Genomic DNA, 18,324 nt, shown 5'->3' on the forward strand with positions numbered 1-18,324 from the left:
CGACAAATCTATATATCTATGTGTGTGTAACAACCGTCATTGGTAGCAGATTAGTCCGGGCAACATTTCCACTCCCTTTGTATAGCCGAAACATCTTATGATTCTGATTACACACATGGTGGCAAAAGTAATGTTTAGTAGGCCAATTACAAGAAAATTTCTACACATCATCTTTAGTGGTTGTACGAAAAAAGCTTTCAATTCAAAACTTAAGAAAGAACGCATGGGAAATGGGGACAAATAGCAAAATAAAAGAGGAAGAATACACCAAAAGTAGTCAAACCTCAACGCAAATATCACTGAAAACTTTTTGTCTGAACCTTTTAAAATACAGGCACATGCGCCTTAAAATATGATCAGGTGTTGCATGATCTCCACCAAGCTGTTTAGAAACAAATTCAATGGCAGGGGCAGCACATTATCTCCCTAATCAGCAGAAAATGAACACAAAATACATATAGTAGATTAACGGCAGTTCAACTATGGCTTTGAGAGTGAGAAACACAATTGTTGAAACTTGCAGAGAAGAATGGCCAGTATTGATGGTTTAAAGAATCCTGAACAAGTAATGAAGAGTGATCCACACGATTCTGCTGGATATCAGCTAGAAAAACACATGGAAATTGAGTAGACAGATAGTGTGACTTAGAAGTTACAAGAGCATTACAAGTCATTTCCATGTCATATTGACCCTCACCCGAGCAAAACCATGTAAACTTCGAACCACGGAAAGCGGATTCATATAGAGAATCACTATGTGATAAAATCATTGAAATCTGCCTTGGAAGAAAAATGAAACGGCAACTTCAGCACATCCATCATCAGTCCTTGATACTGTGAAAGTTTCCAATGATGATCCAAGGAAGCGAGTTAATCAACAAACCTGAAAGTCTATCCCCCCAAAGATTATTTTTACAGCTTGAATACCATTTCTGATACACAATAGAGATAATTATCGTGAGAAGTGAATTGAGCGCTTTGGCTCTGCTATCATATATAAGAGTAGCCTTTTCTTTTTAATCTTGAATCATCTTCTAGAATTTCTGTGCCCGACCCTTTGGTCCCCAAATCTGCTCGTATTTTGAATCCAATTCAGTTCATCCATCAAAACACCAAAGGTACCTTACGGAGGATCACTCAAACAGCTATAAATTTCACTTTCACCTCTAGAAGTTGAATCAACACTACAAGTGGCACAATTATGTCTACCAATGTCAACCTATTTGCAATAGTGTAATTATAAGAAGAATCAAATACAGAACCCTAGAAGAAATACCTCCCTTCATTGGACCAAAAGCATCTGTTAACAAAACAGGTTTAGAGTTTCCGACACATTATCAAACACCTGATATAAAAAATTATCAATCTTTGTAACAACAAATGCCAAATTCCTTTGAAGTCAAAATCATCAAGTCCTGAAAGAAAACCAGCGCTAAATCAACAGATCTTTGTTCTAACTATTCCAATTACTTACTTTCCCAAATACCAGGAATCTATGACTAGAATAGATGAATGAACGGTGTAATTCAAAAATAAGACTGAATAAAACTTACACTCAATTGGGAACTTAACTTGGAGAAGCATTCTGGAAGTTTTAGATAGAAAGACTAACTTGAAAATTAAGCACGAAGCTGCACTTAGTCTGTTCCGTTGATGCAAACCTCCTTATGTGAAAGCAAGGAGACACCCAATGAACTTGCAGAGTATTTGTAGCACAGGAACTTCCTCATGCAATATGTAGCAACAACAGCGAAAAAATGCTCAAATTCCAATAAGAATATAACAGTTCAACAGCTTCAACTTCAAAAGGCATCACCCCGGTAATCATGCAAAGAAAAATCAATGCCAGAAGCAAAAAACGAATTGAGCTTGCTATGTCAGATAATCAAGATCCTCAAATACAAGAAATATTTTAGTATAATGGAATTAACTAAAGGGTAGTTACCAATCATAAATTAATAGACGAACAGTCAAATGATTGAAAGCTTAACTAATTATTGGCAGTTGTCCACACGAACATAAAACACAAACATAAACTGAAGAATAATTTTTGAAAGAATTATCGAACAAAGCAAAATTGACACTTGCGACAATGGAAAAATCATACACCAAAAAATACTTCAGCATCGAGAACTTCAATTGCCCAAAAAAACAGACAAACACCCACATACACCAAGATTTAAGTGAACATATCCATGCATATATGAAAAAGATAGCACAAAGGAGGGTAAGCAGACAATTTTGATGATGCATATGGAAAACAATCAGTACGATTAAGATACATATCAAAATTACACCTACAGACAGAGACGACAAGCTAGCATTTGAGGGTAGCCTAAAGAATTAAAAACAAACGAACATGGAATATCCAAGAACAAAAAAAGAAAATCAACGTATGGAGAACAATTAGTAATGCCAACATGAACGCATAAATTCAGACAAACAAACATTCCTACATATAGATAAACATAAACAGACAGAAAGACAAACCAGTATGTATGGCGCAAAGAATTCAGAAAAGAAGGAAAATAAATTATCTAAAAAAGAATAACATCAACGCATACTCATCAAGACGCGAATTTTCCTTTGCCTCTCGGCCTCCAGCACGACAGGGCTCCGTTGGCGTTCCCAAATATACCTCAAGAGCATCTTGAAGGTGGAGTAGGGAGATAGACTATCGAGATCAGGATCGCGATCTTCATCTGAAAACAAAAATTCGAGAAAATCTGGATTCCGTCGATGGGGTTGGCAGAGAAATTCTCACGCCGAGCAGCGGGAGACGCTCTCTCCCATGAGATCGGGCAGTCAGAGCCAGAGAGCAAGGCCAGCGGCGTCCTAGTATAGACTCCGCCTTCTTGCATCGCCGTGGCGTTGGCGGAGAGCGGCCAAACTCAAGGTTGCATCGAGATCAGGGAGAGGAAGATCGAGATTTTGAAGAGATCGGTAAACAGCGCCAAAGCCCTAGCGGGATAGAGTGGCAAAGCGTGATATATAAGCTGGACGCGGGTAACGGCTATATTGGCGCCCCCGCCGCCTCAAGCAAACTATTTAGGGCTAAAGTTGTAATTCTCTTTAATATTTAGGGATTTTGATTTAATAATTGAAAAATATTGATTTAACTTGTGCTACTGTGCTAGTGCTAGGCACTTAAACGCTCCGTTTTCTTCCATCCATCAAATTATCTGCCCTGCAACGCCTGAAGCTGTTTCAACCGTGGTTTCTCCTCAATGAATATCCTCTGGCAAGCAGAATCATGATTAAAAGTAAAGTCGCTGAACCTTTACATGTGTGATTTATTTGATTCTTTTTTCTCGTCAATTCGGTTTGTATCCCATCTGGGTTTTCTCATATGAATCTTATTCTTCCGTTCGATTTTGTTTATTGGCTTAACGAAGATGATTTGATTGTTTTGTTAAATTTTCCCCTTTCGATCATCTAATCTGATATACATTGTCCAGAAAACATAGCAAATTGAAAGCTTGAAAACTGGGTTTCAATCCTGTTTTCCTTCATAGGGTGGCAAAATGCAGTCAAGTTGGGAAGGTTGTGCTTGCAAAATTCAGCTGCTGTATGTAGGAGGGGAAATGATAATATTAATAAAAATCATTTAGTGTTCAATAATAGAACTAAATGTGAATAATTTTTGTTTCTTTTCCTTTCCACTTATTTGTAATTTTTGTTTGTTTTTAAGTTTTACAGTGAAATATGAATATTTTGAGTATTTGAGTGATAGATATAATTGTCAAAATGACTAGATATTCTTAGATGACTTGCCAAAGTGATATCCTATGCCCTTCCATATGTTGCTTCAACTTTTGAATCCAAATGATGCTAGAGCATTGAAAAAATGACTTCATGAAGAAAATTCTTACCCCAATGATGTTAGCTTTTACAAACTTGGAAGATATTTCACGTGCCATGTTTTGCAAGTTCCGTGGTGGAAATGGGGGTCAATTTCAATGCTAAATCATATGAAAAGCTAGCCTTTGTCCTAGTAAAGACAGAGTTTTATGGCCCTACACACCCAGAATTTTGTGAAAACAACACCTCAATGGTTGTTGCAATAGATTCTACTCAAGATTGTGCGTACATTGTACAGAGATTTTTATGTCCCTTGCTTGATTCAGTTGTGAACTATTGAATTCTGGAATTTTATGCTTTATATAATACAGTTATACACGAGTTTATTTCTGGTGGTGACTCATGTGTGCACTGGATCAGGATCAATGTTTATTGTGGATGTCGTTTCTACATCCACAGATTGTTTTCTTTCACATCAGCTAGTGGATGCAGCAAATTTGCTGGTGAAGGAACCTTTCCTAACCAGTACGATAATTAGTTTCTCGGACTAGCTAGACTTATATGAGATTATCAGTTGCAGAACTCACTCTTTCTTGTCTTTTTTTTTTCCGTACTTAGGTTTTACCTTCTCACCATATGGTGAGAACCTCTACAAAGTTGCAGACTGATCATGTCATGGAGATGTATTGGTGGTAAATTTCAAGGTAGCATTTTTAATAATCCATTGAAAAGTCTCTTTGTGAAAAGAGTAGAAGAAAAAGAAACTCCCACACCCAACTTTCTTATTGATAAAACAAGAAGGTCCAGAAGAGTAGCAAGAAAATGCCCTCTATGTATGACAATCTAGTCGATACAACTTTGGTTTGTCGCAGAAAACATGAATCTCATGTTTACTGATTAGAACTCAAAGAGAGTAGATTTCCTCCCTTGGCTAAATTACAACTTCTAAGTACTGATACACTAAGACAGCTTCATGGGGCAGTGACAATCTCATCCAGAGAAGGCGCAGACACAGAGTCCTTAGATTTGAGCCAATGCCGGCAAGTAGGACAGGAAGAATGAGAGAGCAGCCACTTATCAATGCAAGCAACATGAAACTGATGGTTGCATTTGGGCAGGACTCGTATTTTCTCTCCCTCTGAAAACTCAGCTAGGCAAATAGCACAGCCTGAAATCGAGGATGGTGAACCAGAGTTGCATGCATAAGTTGATGTGGGCAAAGCTACCATTTCTTTCTTCTTAAGCCCTGAATTCAGTCTCCGAGAGGTCATCCATTGCACCGGCTCAGTTAACGCGCGGTGTGTACATTGAAACACACACTGTAACGTAGAGTTTAGGCCTAGTGCACAAACCAAGGCACATAACAAAGCAGCCACAATAACCATGACATTGAAATCAATGGCTTGGTGTTCTTGGGATTCATGGCAAGGAATGGTGCTTAAGGAAGGACCCAAGTTTGGAGATGGAGATGGTTGAGACATTAAGAAGGAAAGAACACATGGTACACACAGAAGGAAACAAGTCCTGAACTCAAAGAGAGACCAGCAAGTCTCAATTGATTGTGGTGGTATATGATGGAAAGGTATGGTGGCATGGGATATGCTTTCTTGATAATCCACTGACCAACCTTTTTCTTTATGCACCTTCAAAGGCAGAGATAAAAAGAATTTATAATAATTCCTATTGGTTGTTTTTATATAAAGTTGCAGGAGGACATCAAATTTTTGGGAAAAAGTGGAGCTTACCCAAATCCCCACTATGAATGTGTCCCAAAAGAGAACACACAGGAATTTGAGGATTAGAAGATAATGGTTTTCTTATTAAGAATTTCTGTAACCATTTTGGAGTTCATATCATATCAGATAGGACACAAGGCACTTGCAGAGAAGGAATCACTGTGTTCACTAAAAACTGTACTGAAATAGAGCCTACAAGTACTAAAACTATATGTATACATATATTATAATGTATAGATGTCTTCTGAACAACAGATTACAACAACAATGGATTTACATCCTCATCAAATCTCCACTCTGTTCAAAATTCTGTACAAGAGATCAACCTTCAAAATGTTGTGGCTTGATCAACTGTAACAAAAACAGTTGCAGGTACAGCAACATCTGACTCTATCAGAACACGATTTTGCGAAGAATTTCGCAAGGCGTGATTAGGGAACAAGCCGCCACTGGTGCTGCTAAACGAATATTGAACATGCTTGATCATGTTAGGAAATAACAGAACACAATTAAAATCGACTGTCCATGATTTACCAGTATGTTTTACTGAACCTCTAGCAGCTGTTGCTTTGACCTTCATTCCCTTCACAACATTCCTATCAACCACAACTTGATCAATCTCCTTGAATGGTTTAATGGATTCGTCCAGTTGAACGATACTAACCCCCTTGTTCGATCCAGAAAACATGTTGTCAACAATGGTGACACCCTTAGCAACCCCCTTGATTGATTTCAATTGAACATATGCATCACCAAAGAAAAAACTGCTAGAGATATGAAGTAGTACAGGGTCTTCTGCAATGATTCCAGTGTAGTCAAGGTAACAATTAATGATCCGGGTTTGTGTTAATTTAGGCAACTTAAGATAAATACCAGCACCACCAAACCCAGTTGCCTTATTGTAGCAATGAACACCAGATAGTGTATTAGCCTGCCCTGAAATCATTACCCCAATAGCTGCAGAAAATATTACCACATCCGTGACAGCATTATCGTTTCCCATTAGGTTGATCGCTATACCAGAGAAATCTTTTTCGCCTTCATGTTTACCGGCAGTGATGTGCTGGCCGAGGAAACTGTTTCTGATGTAGGTTTCATGACCTTTCTGGACTAGAATCCCACTGGTACGGAAATGTGCAATGTAACAGTTGTCTATTGTAGTCCTAAGTGAATTCACAACACTAATGCCCCCTCCTCTGTAGTTACAATCCAACATAAGACTTCTGAGGCTGATGTACTCATAACTATATGATGGTATTGAGGTTTTTTTCCTACCTTTCACTTTGGTTTGTACATTCTGGTTTGCTGATAAATCGATCAAAAACCCGTCTGTCGGAAAATCAGCCGACGCTCTTAATGTTCCTCCATGAATCTGTCCATCAAATTTCAACAAAACAGAAAGAAGAAAAAAGAAGGTCTTCAACTGATCAAATTGTGAAAATAAAGGAATCCCAAAAATTGTTTTCTGGGAATACCACAAGATTTCCTGCTCTGGCAGCTGGTATTCGCAAGGGCCGGCTAATCAGGTAAGATCCACCTTCAAGAAAAATCTGTGCACCTCCAAGATTTGGGATTCCTTCCATAAGAGATCCATCAGTTTCTGCTGAAATCTGAAATGCATCTGCTATTGCTTTTAGAATTGCTTCTGTGGAGTCTGATTTTCCCGTAGGATCCGCTCCGTAAGATGTCACAGGATAAACATGTGCTCTCATTGTAGCCTCCATGAACATATGACCACCCAGCACCAGCAGATCAAACATGTAAGTACCTCTACATATGATTCAACATTAATTTCTATGAACCAAAAAAGAAGAAAAAGACTATATATATGGCAAGTTTAAGACATGATTATATTACCTGTGGTGCTGGAGCTAATATAGGTGCAGATGACACCAATGGAACTGAATCTTGATGGAGAAAGAATGCCTTAAATAGGAGATATTTTCTCATATGATCATCATAATGAGGATTTCTGAAAAATGTACCTTCATGAGAATTCGAAGTCCCATATACATGAATGTTGACAAAGCTTGCTAATCCTACTAACCATGAAAGTATCACAAGATTTCTTGCCATGATGTCTTCTTCGTTCCTTCCTTCCTTCCTTCTTTCTTTCTTTCTTTCTTTGTTTGTTTTAAATAAGATTTTACTGAGAGTAAATGTTGATTGAAAAGGCATTACAGCCTTCAAGTCCTGTAATACATAACAAATTTACAAAGCCTGCAAATTACAAGTAACAACAAAGAGAATGAGGTTACAAACCGATCCTTGAAACCTACGCAAGAAACAGATTAGGAGTTTCAAATCTTTAACACGTTTTAGAGAATTTAATGTTTTTTTTTTTTTTTTTTGCATTAATTGCTGATGCCTGATGCCAGCTATGCTGTTATGCTTCATTAGTAGTCTCTCTAGCACCTTGGCCATAAGCAGGCTTGCAGCCATTTAGGGTCTTAGTGGGCCGAACCATGGGTAGTCCAATAAGGCCCAACGTATAAAGGTTGAAGTTCAATCCAAGCCCATTCGAAGTTCAAATTTTGAAAGTGGGCCTATCTAACTACATGAACAATTGAACATATCCAAGGCTCGTGTAAACCTTTGGGTCTGAAAGGGCCTTTGCAATTCGAGACCACCTCTTTTCTTTGACGAGGAACCCAAGGAAAAAACCAATCCACCGGACCCCATCCCAACGAAAAAACCCTGGACCATATACAATACCCGCAAACCACATCTGTCGGTTAAGTAATGAGCTTTAGGCCCAATACAAGTGGGTGTCAGAACTTGTTGCATTAAGACTTGATCATCAACTCAAGTACACTCAATCAACTATTCTAATGCTTCGATTCATGTTTTAAACGACAACAGAAAGAAGAAAAGGTCTACAACGCCAATTCAGAAGATATAATAAACTCAACAGGGCATTTACCTGCTCAAAGAAATGCACAACTTTTCACGCAACAACGGGGTTTCGCACTTCAAAGACAGGTCCCTCATTCAAAGGTAAGAGGCTCCAGTAGCGACCTTGCTTATCAATACAACAGCTATGCCATTTGATTCTATAAGAACCCAACGGAAAATGAGAAACATCAAGTAGGCAACTTGAGAATCCTTGACCCCTCTCATTTAGTTCAAAACTTACAAATGAATTTACAATCCCACTTTCAACATCATTGTCCCACGCTGGGTTCTCCCTATCAGACCTTTTTGAACACTTGGACACATAGCAAAAGAGTTTCTCATTCAGTTCTACCATTGCATTCTCATCTTTCCAAGGTCGGGAATACTGTTGCTCCGGCTCCCTCTTTTCTCCATTCTGTCTAGGCTCCTGAAAGGACACTCTACAACAGAGGATGCAGTGCAACTTGGTCAGCGAAACTGGCTGATCCGGAGGTACATTTCTCAATTGAAGACAAAGATTAAGCGATAGATGGAAGCCAGGAACGACTGATATCTCATTTGGGATGCTGCTGCGAGTGTTAAAGGCAAAGAGCTCTGATCCAATGCAAGGCCTATAATTCAATGTCAATTTCCCCTGTTAGAATGCCATTAGAGTAATCCAACAAAACCATTCTATTACTACCTGACAAATTGATTACCCATCAAAAAGACGACGAAGAAAGAAGAAAAAATAAAAGAAAACTCGAATACACATGTAAACAGACAAATCCCTATGGGATACGATACTCCAAATTAGATAACATGAAAAGTTGAAAACCAACAAATTAACTTCACAGAATGGTTTTATCAGATAACAGTTGTTCTTGTCAAGATATAGTATGTTAAATTTTGAGATAGACTGCGTGAAGACTGCTTAGCTTACCTAAATTCAAAATAGTACTTTGGAATCTTGAACAGGATGCAGGTCCATTTCATAACAATGTTAGACAGAAGTTGTAACCCATCCTCAATGACTTGGAATGGAAGTTCCTCCTGCATTTTGTTGGCCTGATTCTGCAAGCAAAGAAAGTGAGAAACAGCATCTCGACAAATCGTGAGAGTATCTCTCATACCACCACCTACATTAAAAATTCGACTTCTGGATTGCCAGTGAAAACAGTTCTTGGGCTGTGCGCAGGCCTCAGAAAGGATACAAAGGTCTCTACATATCTCACTGTCTTTATGCCATAACCGGCCAGCTAAATCTTGCGTTAACATTGCATGTAGACAACTCCCTGAGATTTCCACAACAAAGCTACCGAAAGTTTCACTGCCCAGCAGATTGGGAAAGAAACAAGCAAATCCAGAGCTAAAAGCCAATAGAGAACAACCTAATGCAAGAGTAGATAAGATACTTGAGCTTCTGCTGTCCATCCCAATGAAGGATGAGACCATTAGATCAAATTCCTGGGCTAGCCTCTTCAACCTTAAAGAAATTTGGGTGAGTTTCCGCGAAATGTTGAGAAGCTCAACTGAAAATTGGTCTTTAACATTTCCAGCATTCCTTAAGTTATCCTTATCACTTGGAATAGAACCCAAGATTTTAAGCGTGTCCGCAACAGTTTCTAAAACCTTTGCTCTTTTGGACATAAACCATAGCTGGAATGACAATGGACACTGCACTGTACATGAAGATTCTAAAATTTCTCTTGAAGAGCAAAGAACATTGTAAGCCTCCACAAATACTTCAGTACAACCAACCTGATCTAAATTCCCAGTGGCACCTAAATTAATATCACCAAAACCATCCAAAAAAAGTCTCTCCAAGAATTCTTTCATCTCTAACCGGTCTACTGAACTGGATCCCTGGTTTGGCAGTACAAACAGTTTAATTTTCCACTCAGAATAAGCAAATTGGGCCAATGACTTCAACCAACAACAAAAGAAGCCAGATTGGACCTTTTTCACCAGCTGCATAAATATAAAAGTCGCTGTGGCCCATGCTCCTTGGCATGCTGCATATTTCCCAGCTTTGTAAGCAGACCAGTTGTCATGCTCTTCAAACATCTTTTTTGCACACTCAAGGCTGAAAACTTCAGGCTCCGCAAAGTAATTTTGAAGCTTTATGACTGTTTTATTGATAACACAAGTTTCCTTACGCACAGGCAACATACAACCCCAAGGGCTTTGATAATGCAACAGCAGAGAATACAAAGTGTGTGTATAGAAGTTAAATAACTTACACCTATGTATACACTCGATCAATATCTTCAATTTTTCAAGCACTTGGGTATTGATACCACCCGCTTCATAAAGATTTTCAAGGAAGTTTACTAGCATTACATACACAAAACATACCAGCTTCAAGACTATGACTCTGCTCTTCCTCCTCTCAGGAACCTGAGTGTCTTGAACCAAAGAACCTTCTGGACTTGCAGCCATGACACTGCCAAGCACATCCATCAAAGATTGAATAAATGTATAAATTTTATCCAACACCAAAACACCAAGATATGGATGTTCTCCAACAAGAGAAGAAAGAGGTATGAGTAGGCTTTGAACTTCTCGCAATTCTCTAAACTCAGACTGAGACTGCTCCAACAATGACTTCAACAGAAAGATCATTTGATCAATAATTAAGGATATAACCTGCCATGACAAAGAAGGAGAACCAACCTTGCTAGATCCTGTCCCTATTCTTCTCCTCAGCTTGGTTAATACATCTTTCAGAATACGTATAGCCAAAAGGCTCTTCGACAAGATTGGAGGCTCAGTTGAATTCTCAACAATGGCAAACAAATGAGAAAATTCAAGCATGTCATCACAAGGCACATCAGGGGATGTATATAAAATCATCTGCAATTCAATCAACATCAGTAAATAGATTACAAAGTTAACCATCCAAAGGACATGTTCTTTACATGATCTGAGAGATTACCTTATGCCAAATCTGTAGCACTTCACATTGCATGGTTACTGGAAGTCCATGATCATCTGCTATGCCAACCAGTGTGTTCTTCACAGATGCACTAACAGGGTGGTAAACTCCTTTAGTGGTGAGGAAACGTAGACATTTTAGTGCCGCTGCTCGCATTCGCAAAGTTCTTTCTTGGCTAAGAAACACTAAAAGCAAATCCACCTGTGTCCAAATCACATGTTAAACAAAACTATGGAGGAAACCATTAAGTACCTCTTGCATGGAAGACTACGGCTCTATTAGTGATTTGCATAAACAGGCATAGGCAAAGGTCCTAGTCCAAAAACTAAAACCCTTCCAGAGTCATCACAAATTATAACCGTAAACTGAACTTCATATGGCATCACCACAGCAATCTAAGAACTGATTAAGAAAGACAGAAACAAATTACCGTAAACCTGGCCAAGGCCAAACTAAGTGATCTAGAAGTATTAACATACACAAAATCTCCAAGGAATTTGATATGTACCTGTTCGGGTAGAAGAAGTGTTGATTTGGAAGCAAGTTTTGACAGTGAAACAAGCATTGCAGTCAAAAAATCCTCATCTGAGGAGCCTGACAGCAGCTTCAGACCTGCCTGTAGTATTACAATGTTATTACAATTTGACAGTCCCATGAAAAATAGGTAAACATAAGGAAAGGCTGATAAGAGATTTAAATTGAAGCACGATTCTTTTTCCACAACAGAAAGAGTTCAAACTTCAAAAGTTAAAAATTAAAGCCTGTAATAAATCATATAATCTACATGTGTACATAGAAAGAGAGTAAGAATAAATAATCAAGTCCCATGACAACTTAAACAATCCCTTTGTGGTAAGCTTGTTACCAAAAAGAGAAAAGAGGTGGAACAGAATAGATAACCTTATAAGCTTTATTGGCATTTGAATATGAGCATCCCAACTTTGCGAAAATTCGAGCCACGGCTAACCTTACAGCCAAGGAGCTGGATGAAGCCAATCCATTAAGCAGTATTTCTAAGACAACAGCTGCAAAATCATCTGCTAACTCACAGAAACATCCAGCAGCAAATAAAGATGCTTTAACCTGTAGAGACCAATCATGGATTGCCGATTAAATCCAATCAGTCTTATTAAGGTAAATTTCGATTGAATGATGACGATAGTCAAGGTAGATAAAGTGAGGTAGAAATGAGATCTGACCTCAAGTAAAATTATGGGGACTAGAGTCCATTTTCCATGCATCTCAAGTCAATTTCCTAAAGTATGAATGACCTAATCTATACTATAGCGTGAAAGCTCTATTGCTTTCAGAAACATCACATAGTATGCCACAAGTGCTTCACATGACTGATATTGCAACATAAGAAACAAATACAGCTCTAGCAATAAAAATTTTCCTACCGGTGAACACATGTGACCACATATGTTTACATACAGTCATATTTAACCATGTATAATGACTACATCGTGTGGGGCAGTTTTAAGTAGAATATGATATGTAAGCATATGACCCATCCTTACTCAGAATATCCTAGACTTGCTTAAACGAGCGAGGTTAATTGTTTTCATGAACTGAAGAATAACAGTGATAATTACATATAATCGCAACTGAGTTTCCCTAACATATCATATAGCTTAATAGCATAAAAGATACTGACCTCACCTCCAACAAATCAGATGAGACAAGGCTGGAAAGTATCAAGTATCGTATATGAGCATTGTCTTTTGCAAACTCAACCCAGCAACCAAAAAGAATTAAAGCTAGAGCTCTTGATTCAACATCACCAGTGTCGAAGACAAACTTTGCTCTTTTGAGCATCTCCACATGGTTATGTAACCTTCCCTTTGACAAAATTCCCTTGCATTGTTTGCTTTTCTTCTTTTTCCTGCGGTGCCTATATTCTGATAGGAAAACCTTGACAACAGAGAGTCTAATAGGTTTATCGCCAGACTTAAAAGCATCCACGAGACGTAAGAGGATGCTGTTACAAAATAGCCTATCTTCCCCGGGAACTAAGCCAAACATATCATACACCGCCATTGTCGGCTCTGGTTCTCCACTCCACTGCACAAGTCTTGGCCCCATCTTTAATATAGCTAGAACTGATAGGCCTGCATAACGATGAGCACTTGGTAAACGAATCAAATAAAAAAAAAAAAAAAACCAGCACAATGAATCAATTCCAACACGTAGCACCAAATTATTGCAGGAAAATATTGAAGAATTTCTATCGGAACTTCCTATGAAAAACAAAAGAGATATACATAAATAATAAGATTGAGGTTGTTCTGACCAGGCTTTCTGGAGCGAAGGGCCTTCTCGAGCTCAATGCCCCACTCCATGGCGCAAGCAGCAGAAATCCTCTCCATCATTACTTCTTCACCAAAAGAACCCTACTTCTGTCAAACAACACAAAAAGAATATAAAGGTATGTATATGGAATTTTCACAAAGAGACGGCAATCATACAATGTTTCAAGGGAAAGCCCATAGACGCATGTAATTATTCTTTCTGACTCGAAGGTTCAAAAAATCAAAAACTAATGAGCACTCATTGGTATAAAAACATCAACTTTTTAAGCCCCTCACCAGATTACGAACAATATGAAAATCGAAATATTTTAACACCGCATATGAACTTGTTAATTGTTCAATAAAGTAATATTCACTGAAATAGACTAAGATATCTGCTAGTTAATAATCCCACAATAGGAATCGTCGTCGTTTCTTCGAATTTACCCCCTCCTTAAACGGAAACAAGAAAATTGGAGAGAGCAATAACAAAGAGTGTAGTAATCTTACTTGTATAAGTGAAAAACTCACTCGTGATGCCGTAGACTGAAGCCTGAGATGTCGCCGGAGCACTCCCGAGTCTTTGAACAAGAAAATATTGGGAGCGAGACGAGAAGCTTGTTAGGGCGCGAGAGTGAGAGGGTAGTGGAATTTCTGATGAAGAAATAAAAATAAATAAATGAAAAGGACGCTCGTGCTGTGATGCCGCGCAGGAACGTTGTGGGCCCATTAGATTCAAGGAATCTCGTCTCTGGCCCATATGGCAAGCCCGTCACATAATGGCCCACGAAGTCAAAGGGACCCACACATTATGCGCCTCACTCAGCAGCCACAATAAAAGTGGCTCCAAGACCCATCAGTGCATTGAGTTGCGTGGCCTTCTTTGTTCTTTCTTTGTCGCCCTTTAGACATGGCGATTACTGATACAATACGTTTCTCCCTGAACCAAAGCTTCAATTCATGGAGACTCTTCTATTGTTTGGCGTTCATTCTGTTATCAAGTACTCTTGTTTGTGCAGAAAGGACAAGGAGCGATTTGTATGCAGAAATATTGAAGTCTGAGGCTGTGGCGAGACTCTATGAACTTGGAAAGGTAAAAAATCATAAAACCCAACACCTCCTTTGCGACACCATCATAAGATTGTTATTATCAAGGTTTTTTCCTTTTCAATCATGACGTGCTGCTGCCATGAACACTACAATTGCAACCAAAAGTTTGGATGGAAAAGGGAAAGAAAATTGCTTCGCCTTTTAACTTTAGTGGTTACAAAAATTAAATTTAAAAGATTTTGGTTTTAGTTTGACTGCCTTAGCTATCTGAATGGATTAAAATAGCCCAATTGTATGAAGGTTTCCAACTTGTTTGCCCAATTGATGTCGCATTGGCCTTTGAGGTTCTGGTGGTGTAAATGGATCAGGAGTTCTTACTTTGCAACCACAAACGCATGTGCCAATTTTCTTTTGCAAGGCTTCAATGACGGTGGTACATGTGAAATTATAAGTCTTTGTTTAATTAATTGATTCAAGTTGTTGCGTAATTGACAGGTTAGTGATGCTGACGACTATCTTGAGAGGACATTCTTGAGCCCTGCTTCTGTGAGGGCAGGAAATCTTATTCGGGTGTGGATGGAGGATGCCGGTTTGAGAACGTGAGCTATCTTTCTTTGCACATTTTATCTTGGATTCTAGAACTCTTGACTGACCCATTTACTGGTTTCAGGTGGGTGGATTATATGGGTAATGTACATGGTCGAGTTGAGGGGATGAATAAAACTGCTGAGGCTCTGCTAATTGGTTCCCATTTGGTGATGCTTTTCATTTCCATACGTCTTTAGTCTACTTGATTTTTTTTTCAGCATTAAATATATATTTTTTTCCATGTCTTATATGCTGATGGTTGACGGTTCTTTTTTTAATGTAGGACACTGTTGTTGATGCTGGGATATATGATGGATCATTAGGTATAATCTCTTCAATATCTGCATTAAAGTTCTTGAAAAGAAATGGACAGTTTGGAAAACTAAAACGGCCAGTTGAGGTCAGTAAAATATCAGTTTCTGACATCTCATGAGTTTTCGTCAAGATTTTTCTAGAACTCTCACTGCTGTTGCCATTGATTACTTTTTCATAGAGGACTTCACTATATACTTTGCACATGCCAGTGAGATCTTGTTGGAAATTCTGACTTTTGCGATTGGATGTTTATGTGAGAAACTTGTTGGACAATGCTGATTGGTAGACAGCACCCGTGCACAAGGCTCCCGCAGTGGGCGGGGTCGAGGACATGCAAGATGTACATGGGTCTTACCTCCACATAATATGTGGAGAGTTAAGAATTGAACCTATGACCTCTAGGTTGCACCCCGCAACTCTACTATTGGGCCACATGTTCGCTTGATTATTTATATGTTCCGAAAAGTAACCTAAAACAAGTATGCTTGTATGTGAAACAGGAAATGGTTTTGTTCCTAAGAATTGTTTATTTTCACAACCATGGAACAAGACTGCTAATCTATTGCACTTCAATCATGCAACTATTTCACGTGCAATGATGATATTTATACTTCACATATATAGGTGATTGCTTTTAGTGATGAGGAAGGAGTTAGATTTCAGTCTACTTTCTTAGGCAGTGCTGCTATAGCGGGGATTTTGCCAGTTTCGGCATTGAATATATCTGATAAAAGGTTCCTTGACTGATCCATTTTATACCCATTTGGAATACTGCTTATTGTGGTCGTACTAACATATTATCTCTTTTTCAGGGGTTTAACACTGCAAGATGTTCTAAGGAAGAACGCCATCCAAATTACGGAAGAGAAGTTACTAGAGCTCAAATATGAACCATCGTCTGTTTGGGGGTACATAGAGGTATATAGCTAATGCTAGTTATTTGAGAACAAGCTAAATCTTCACCACACCCCCGCTCCCCCTGCATCATCACCCCTCCCCCTATTTTTCAGTGTTCAGTTGTGTACTATTTCCATATAAATTATGTTGTTGCAGGTTCACATTGAACAAGGACCTGTCTTGGAGTGGGTTGGTTATCCCCTGGGTGTGGTTAAAGGCATAGCTGGACAGAGTCGACTTAAGGTACATAACCTGATTTTAGAGTACATGTGAATTTCTTATTGCTAAAATAATGAAATTTGCAAAAATAAAAAGTTCTTGTATGTGGTATGCACTCTTTTTTGGAATCCAACAACTAGGTTGATAAAGTACTAATGGCTGAAGAGGGCTCAATTCAAGTTAGCTTGAACAAATTTGTTAAAAAGTTTTAGTTGAAGGATAGAAAATATGAAGACCTTAATGTTTGCTCAATTCCCCCGTTTTAACTCACTCATTGTTAGCTATGCTCCTTTATATATGTGTAAGGAATAACATGGCTGCATTTAGCAAAGCTTGTAGTGGTTGGATCATCAATTGATCCAGATTCAGTCACTTATGACTTGTTCCTCTGTCAGTGGAAGGAAGTCTCTAGTATTGTTGCCCAGTATATTCCACCGGTAAACTTAGCTCTCGGATGTACCTGAGAGAAGAATGTAAACTTGCCGTTGACCTTTTCTAGTTTCTACATGACACATTTTTGGCAGGTCACAGTGAGAGGTTCACAGGGGCATGCTGGAACAGTACCAATGTCCTTGCGTCAGGATCCAATGGTTGCTGCTGCTGAATTAATTGTATTGTTGGAGAGTCTCTGCAAACATCCTAAGGAATTTCTGTCTTATGATCATCATTGCAATGATATCGTAGTGGAATCACTTTCCAAATCACTTGTTTGCACTGTCGGGGAGATATCGACATGGCCAAGTGCTAGTAATGTCATTCCGGGCCAGGTAAGGAATCTTCTCCGAAAGCTGCTGCATTGGCATCAAGGCCTTTGCAGCATACATCACATTCTGTTGGTTGGTTTATCCTTCACCTATCCATTGTAAAAGATATTCAATTTGTGGTTGCAGGTAACATTTACTGTTGACATACGTGCAATGGAAGACATTGGACGTGAGGCTATTATTTACGAACTATCAAATCAAATGTATCAAATTTGCGAGAAGCGCTCTGTATCTTGCATTATTGAGCGTAAGGTGAGGGAGTGGTGTAGATATCTCTTTGGGCATCTCTTCTCTTCTACACTGCGAATGATGTTTTCTGCCCTGTACTGTTTCAGCATGATGCAGGTGCAGTAAATTGTGATTCCGAATTAATATCACGTCTGAAGGACTCGGCCAATGCTGCACTAAAGATATTGACCAGGGAAACACAAGATGAGGTTCCCATATTAATGAGTGGAGCAGGGCATGATGCAATGGCCATTTCTCATCTCACTAAGGTTTGCTTCTTCTTTTTTGGCTCTATTAACAGATGCTGAAGTTGATAATTCCTGCCGTGTGGTAATTCCATGCATGATTGTTAAACAGGCTGGAATGCTATTTGTCCGCTGCCGTGGAGGGGTAAGCCATTCCCCTGCAGAACATGTATTGGATGATGATATTTTCGCTGCTGGTCTTGCAATTGTGAAATTTCTAGAGTTCCAAATGTAAATCAGACGATTTAATTTACATTGATGTACTGTAAATAATATCCTGATAAAATAAGACCCACAATGTTGGCGATGGTCAATTGTACAAACTTCTTTTGCTGTCCCTATGCCTAATCTGATTGCAAACTTGATCTCAATGAATTT

At 38.8% G+C, this 18,324-nt stretch overlaps 4 protein-coding genes across 8 annotated transcripts; 1 reads left to right on the forward strand and 3 right to left on the reverse strand.

Moving 5' to 3' along the window:
- Positions 1–4,422: 4,422 nt before the first annotated feature.
- Positions 4,423–5,763, reverse strand: LOC120004903 (RING-H2 finger protein ATL74-like). The gene has a single exon (XM_038854247.1). It carries the CDS (start codon positions 5,280–5,282, stop codon positions 4,773–4,775), a length of 510 nt encoding a protein of 169 aa, XP_038710175.1. The 5' UTR covers positions 5,283–5,763; the 3' UTR covers positions 4,423–4,772.
- Positions 5,764–5,833: 70 nt separating this feature from the next.
- Positions 5,834–7,607, reverse strand: LOC120004902 (polygalacturonase QRT3-like). 2 transcript variants are annotated; one of them, XM_038854245.1, is made up of 3 exons: positions 7,395–7,607; positions 7,013–7,255; positions 5,834–6,909 (listed from the first exon to the last, which is right to left on the reverse strand). In XM_038854245.1, exons 1-3 carry the CDS (start codon positions 7,485–7,487, stop codon positions 5,866–5,868), a joined length of 1,380 nt encoding a protein of 459 aa, XP_038710173.1. In that variant the 5' UTR covers positions 7,488–7,607; the 3' UTR covers positions 5,834–5,865. The 2 variants fall into 2 exon arrangements, with proteins under 2 accessions (XP_038710173.1, XP_038710174.1); XM_038854246.1 differs by having other exon boundaries at positions 7,013–7,307; positions 7,395–7,491.
- A 740-nt stretch (positions 7,608–8,347) lies between these two features.
- On the reverse strand, positions 8,348–14,297 carry LOC120006445. 4 transcript variants are annotated; one of them, XM_038856486.1, is made up of 8 exons: positions 14,172–14,297; positions 13,643–13,748; positions 13,012–13,460; positions 12,250–12,432; positions 11,858–11,965; positions 11,350–11,550; positions 9,355–11,267; positions 8,348–9,043 (listed from the first exon to the last, which is right to left on the reverse strand). In XM_038856486.1, exons 2-8 carry the CDS (start codon positions 13,719–13,721, stop codon positions 8,485–8,487), a joined length of 3,492 nt encoding a protein of 1,163 aa, XP_038712414.1. In that variant the 5' UTR covers positions 13,722–13,748; positions 14,172–14,297; the 3' UTR covers positions 8,348–8,484. The 4 variants fall into 4 exon arrangements, with proteins under 4 accessions (XP_038712414.1, XP_038712416.1, XP_038712415.1 ...); XM_038856488.1 differs by having other exon boundaries at positions 13,643–13,753; positions 14,174–14,290; XM_038856487.1 differs by having other exon boundaries at positions 13,643–13,752; positions 14,152–14,290.
- Positions 14,298–14,498: 201 nt separating this feature from the next.
- LOC120004898 (allantoate deiminase 2) lies at positions 14,499–18,317 on the forward strand. Its single transcript, XM_038854240.1, has 11 exons — positions 14,499–14,733; positions 15,186–15,289; positions 15,361–15,445; positions 15,562–15,678; positions 16,218–16,327; positions 16,406–16,511; positions 16,647–16,733; positions 17,234–17,476; positions 17,600–17,725; positions 17,809–17,970; positions 18,059–18,317. The coding sequence occupies exons 1-11, from the start codon at positions 14,551–14,553 to the stop codon at positions 18,179–18,181; spliced, it is 1,446 nt and encodes a 481-aa protein (XP_038710168.1). The 5' UTR covers positions 14,499–14,550; the 3' UTR covers positions 18,182–18,317.
- Positions 18,318–18,324: the final 7 nt, after the last annotated feature.

This window comes from Tripterygium wilfordii, chromosome 9, assembly GCF_013401445.1.
Source record: "Tripterygium wilfordii isolate XIE 37 chromosome 9, ASM1340144v1, whole genome shotgun sequence".
NCBI lineage: Eukaryota > Viridiplantae > Streptophyta > Magnoliopsida > Celastrales > Celastraceae > Tripterygium > Tripterygium wilfordii.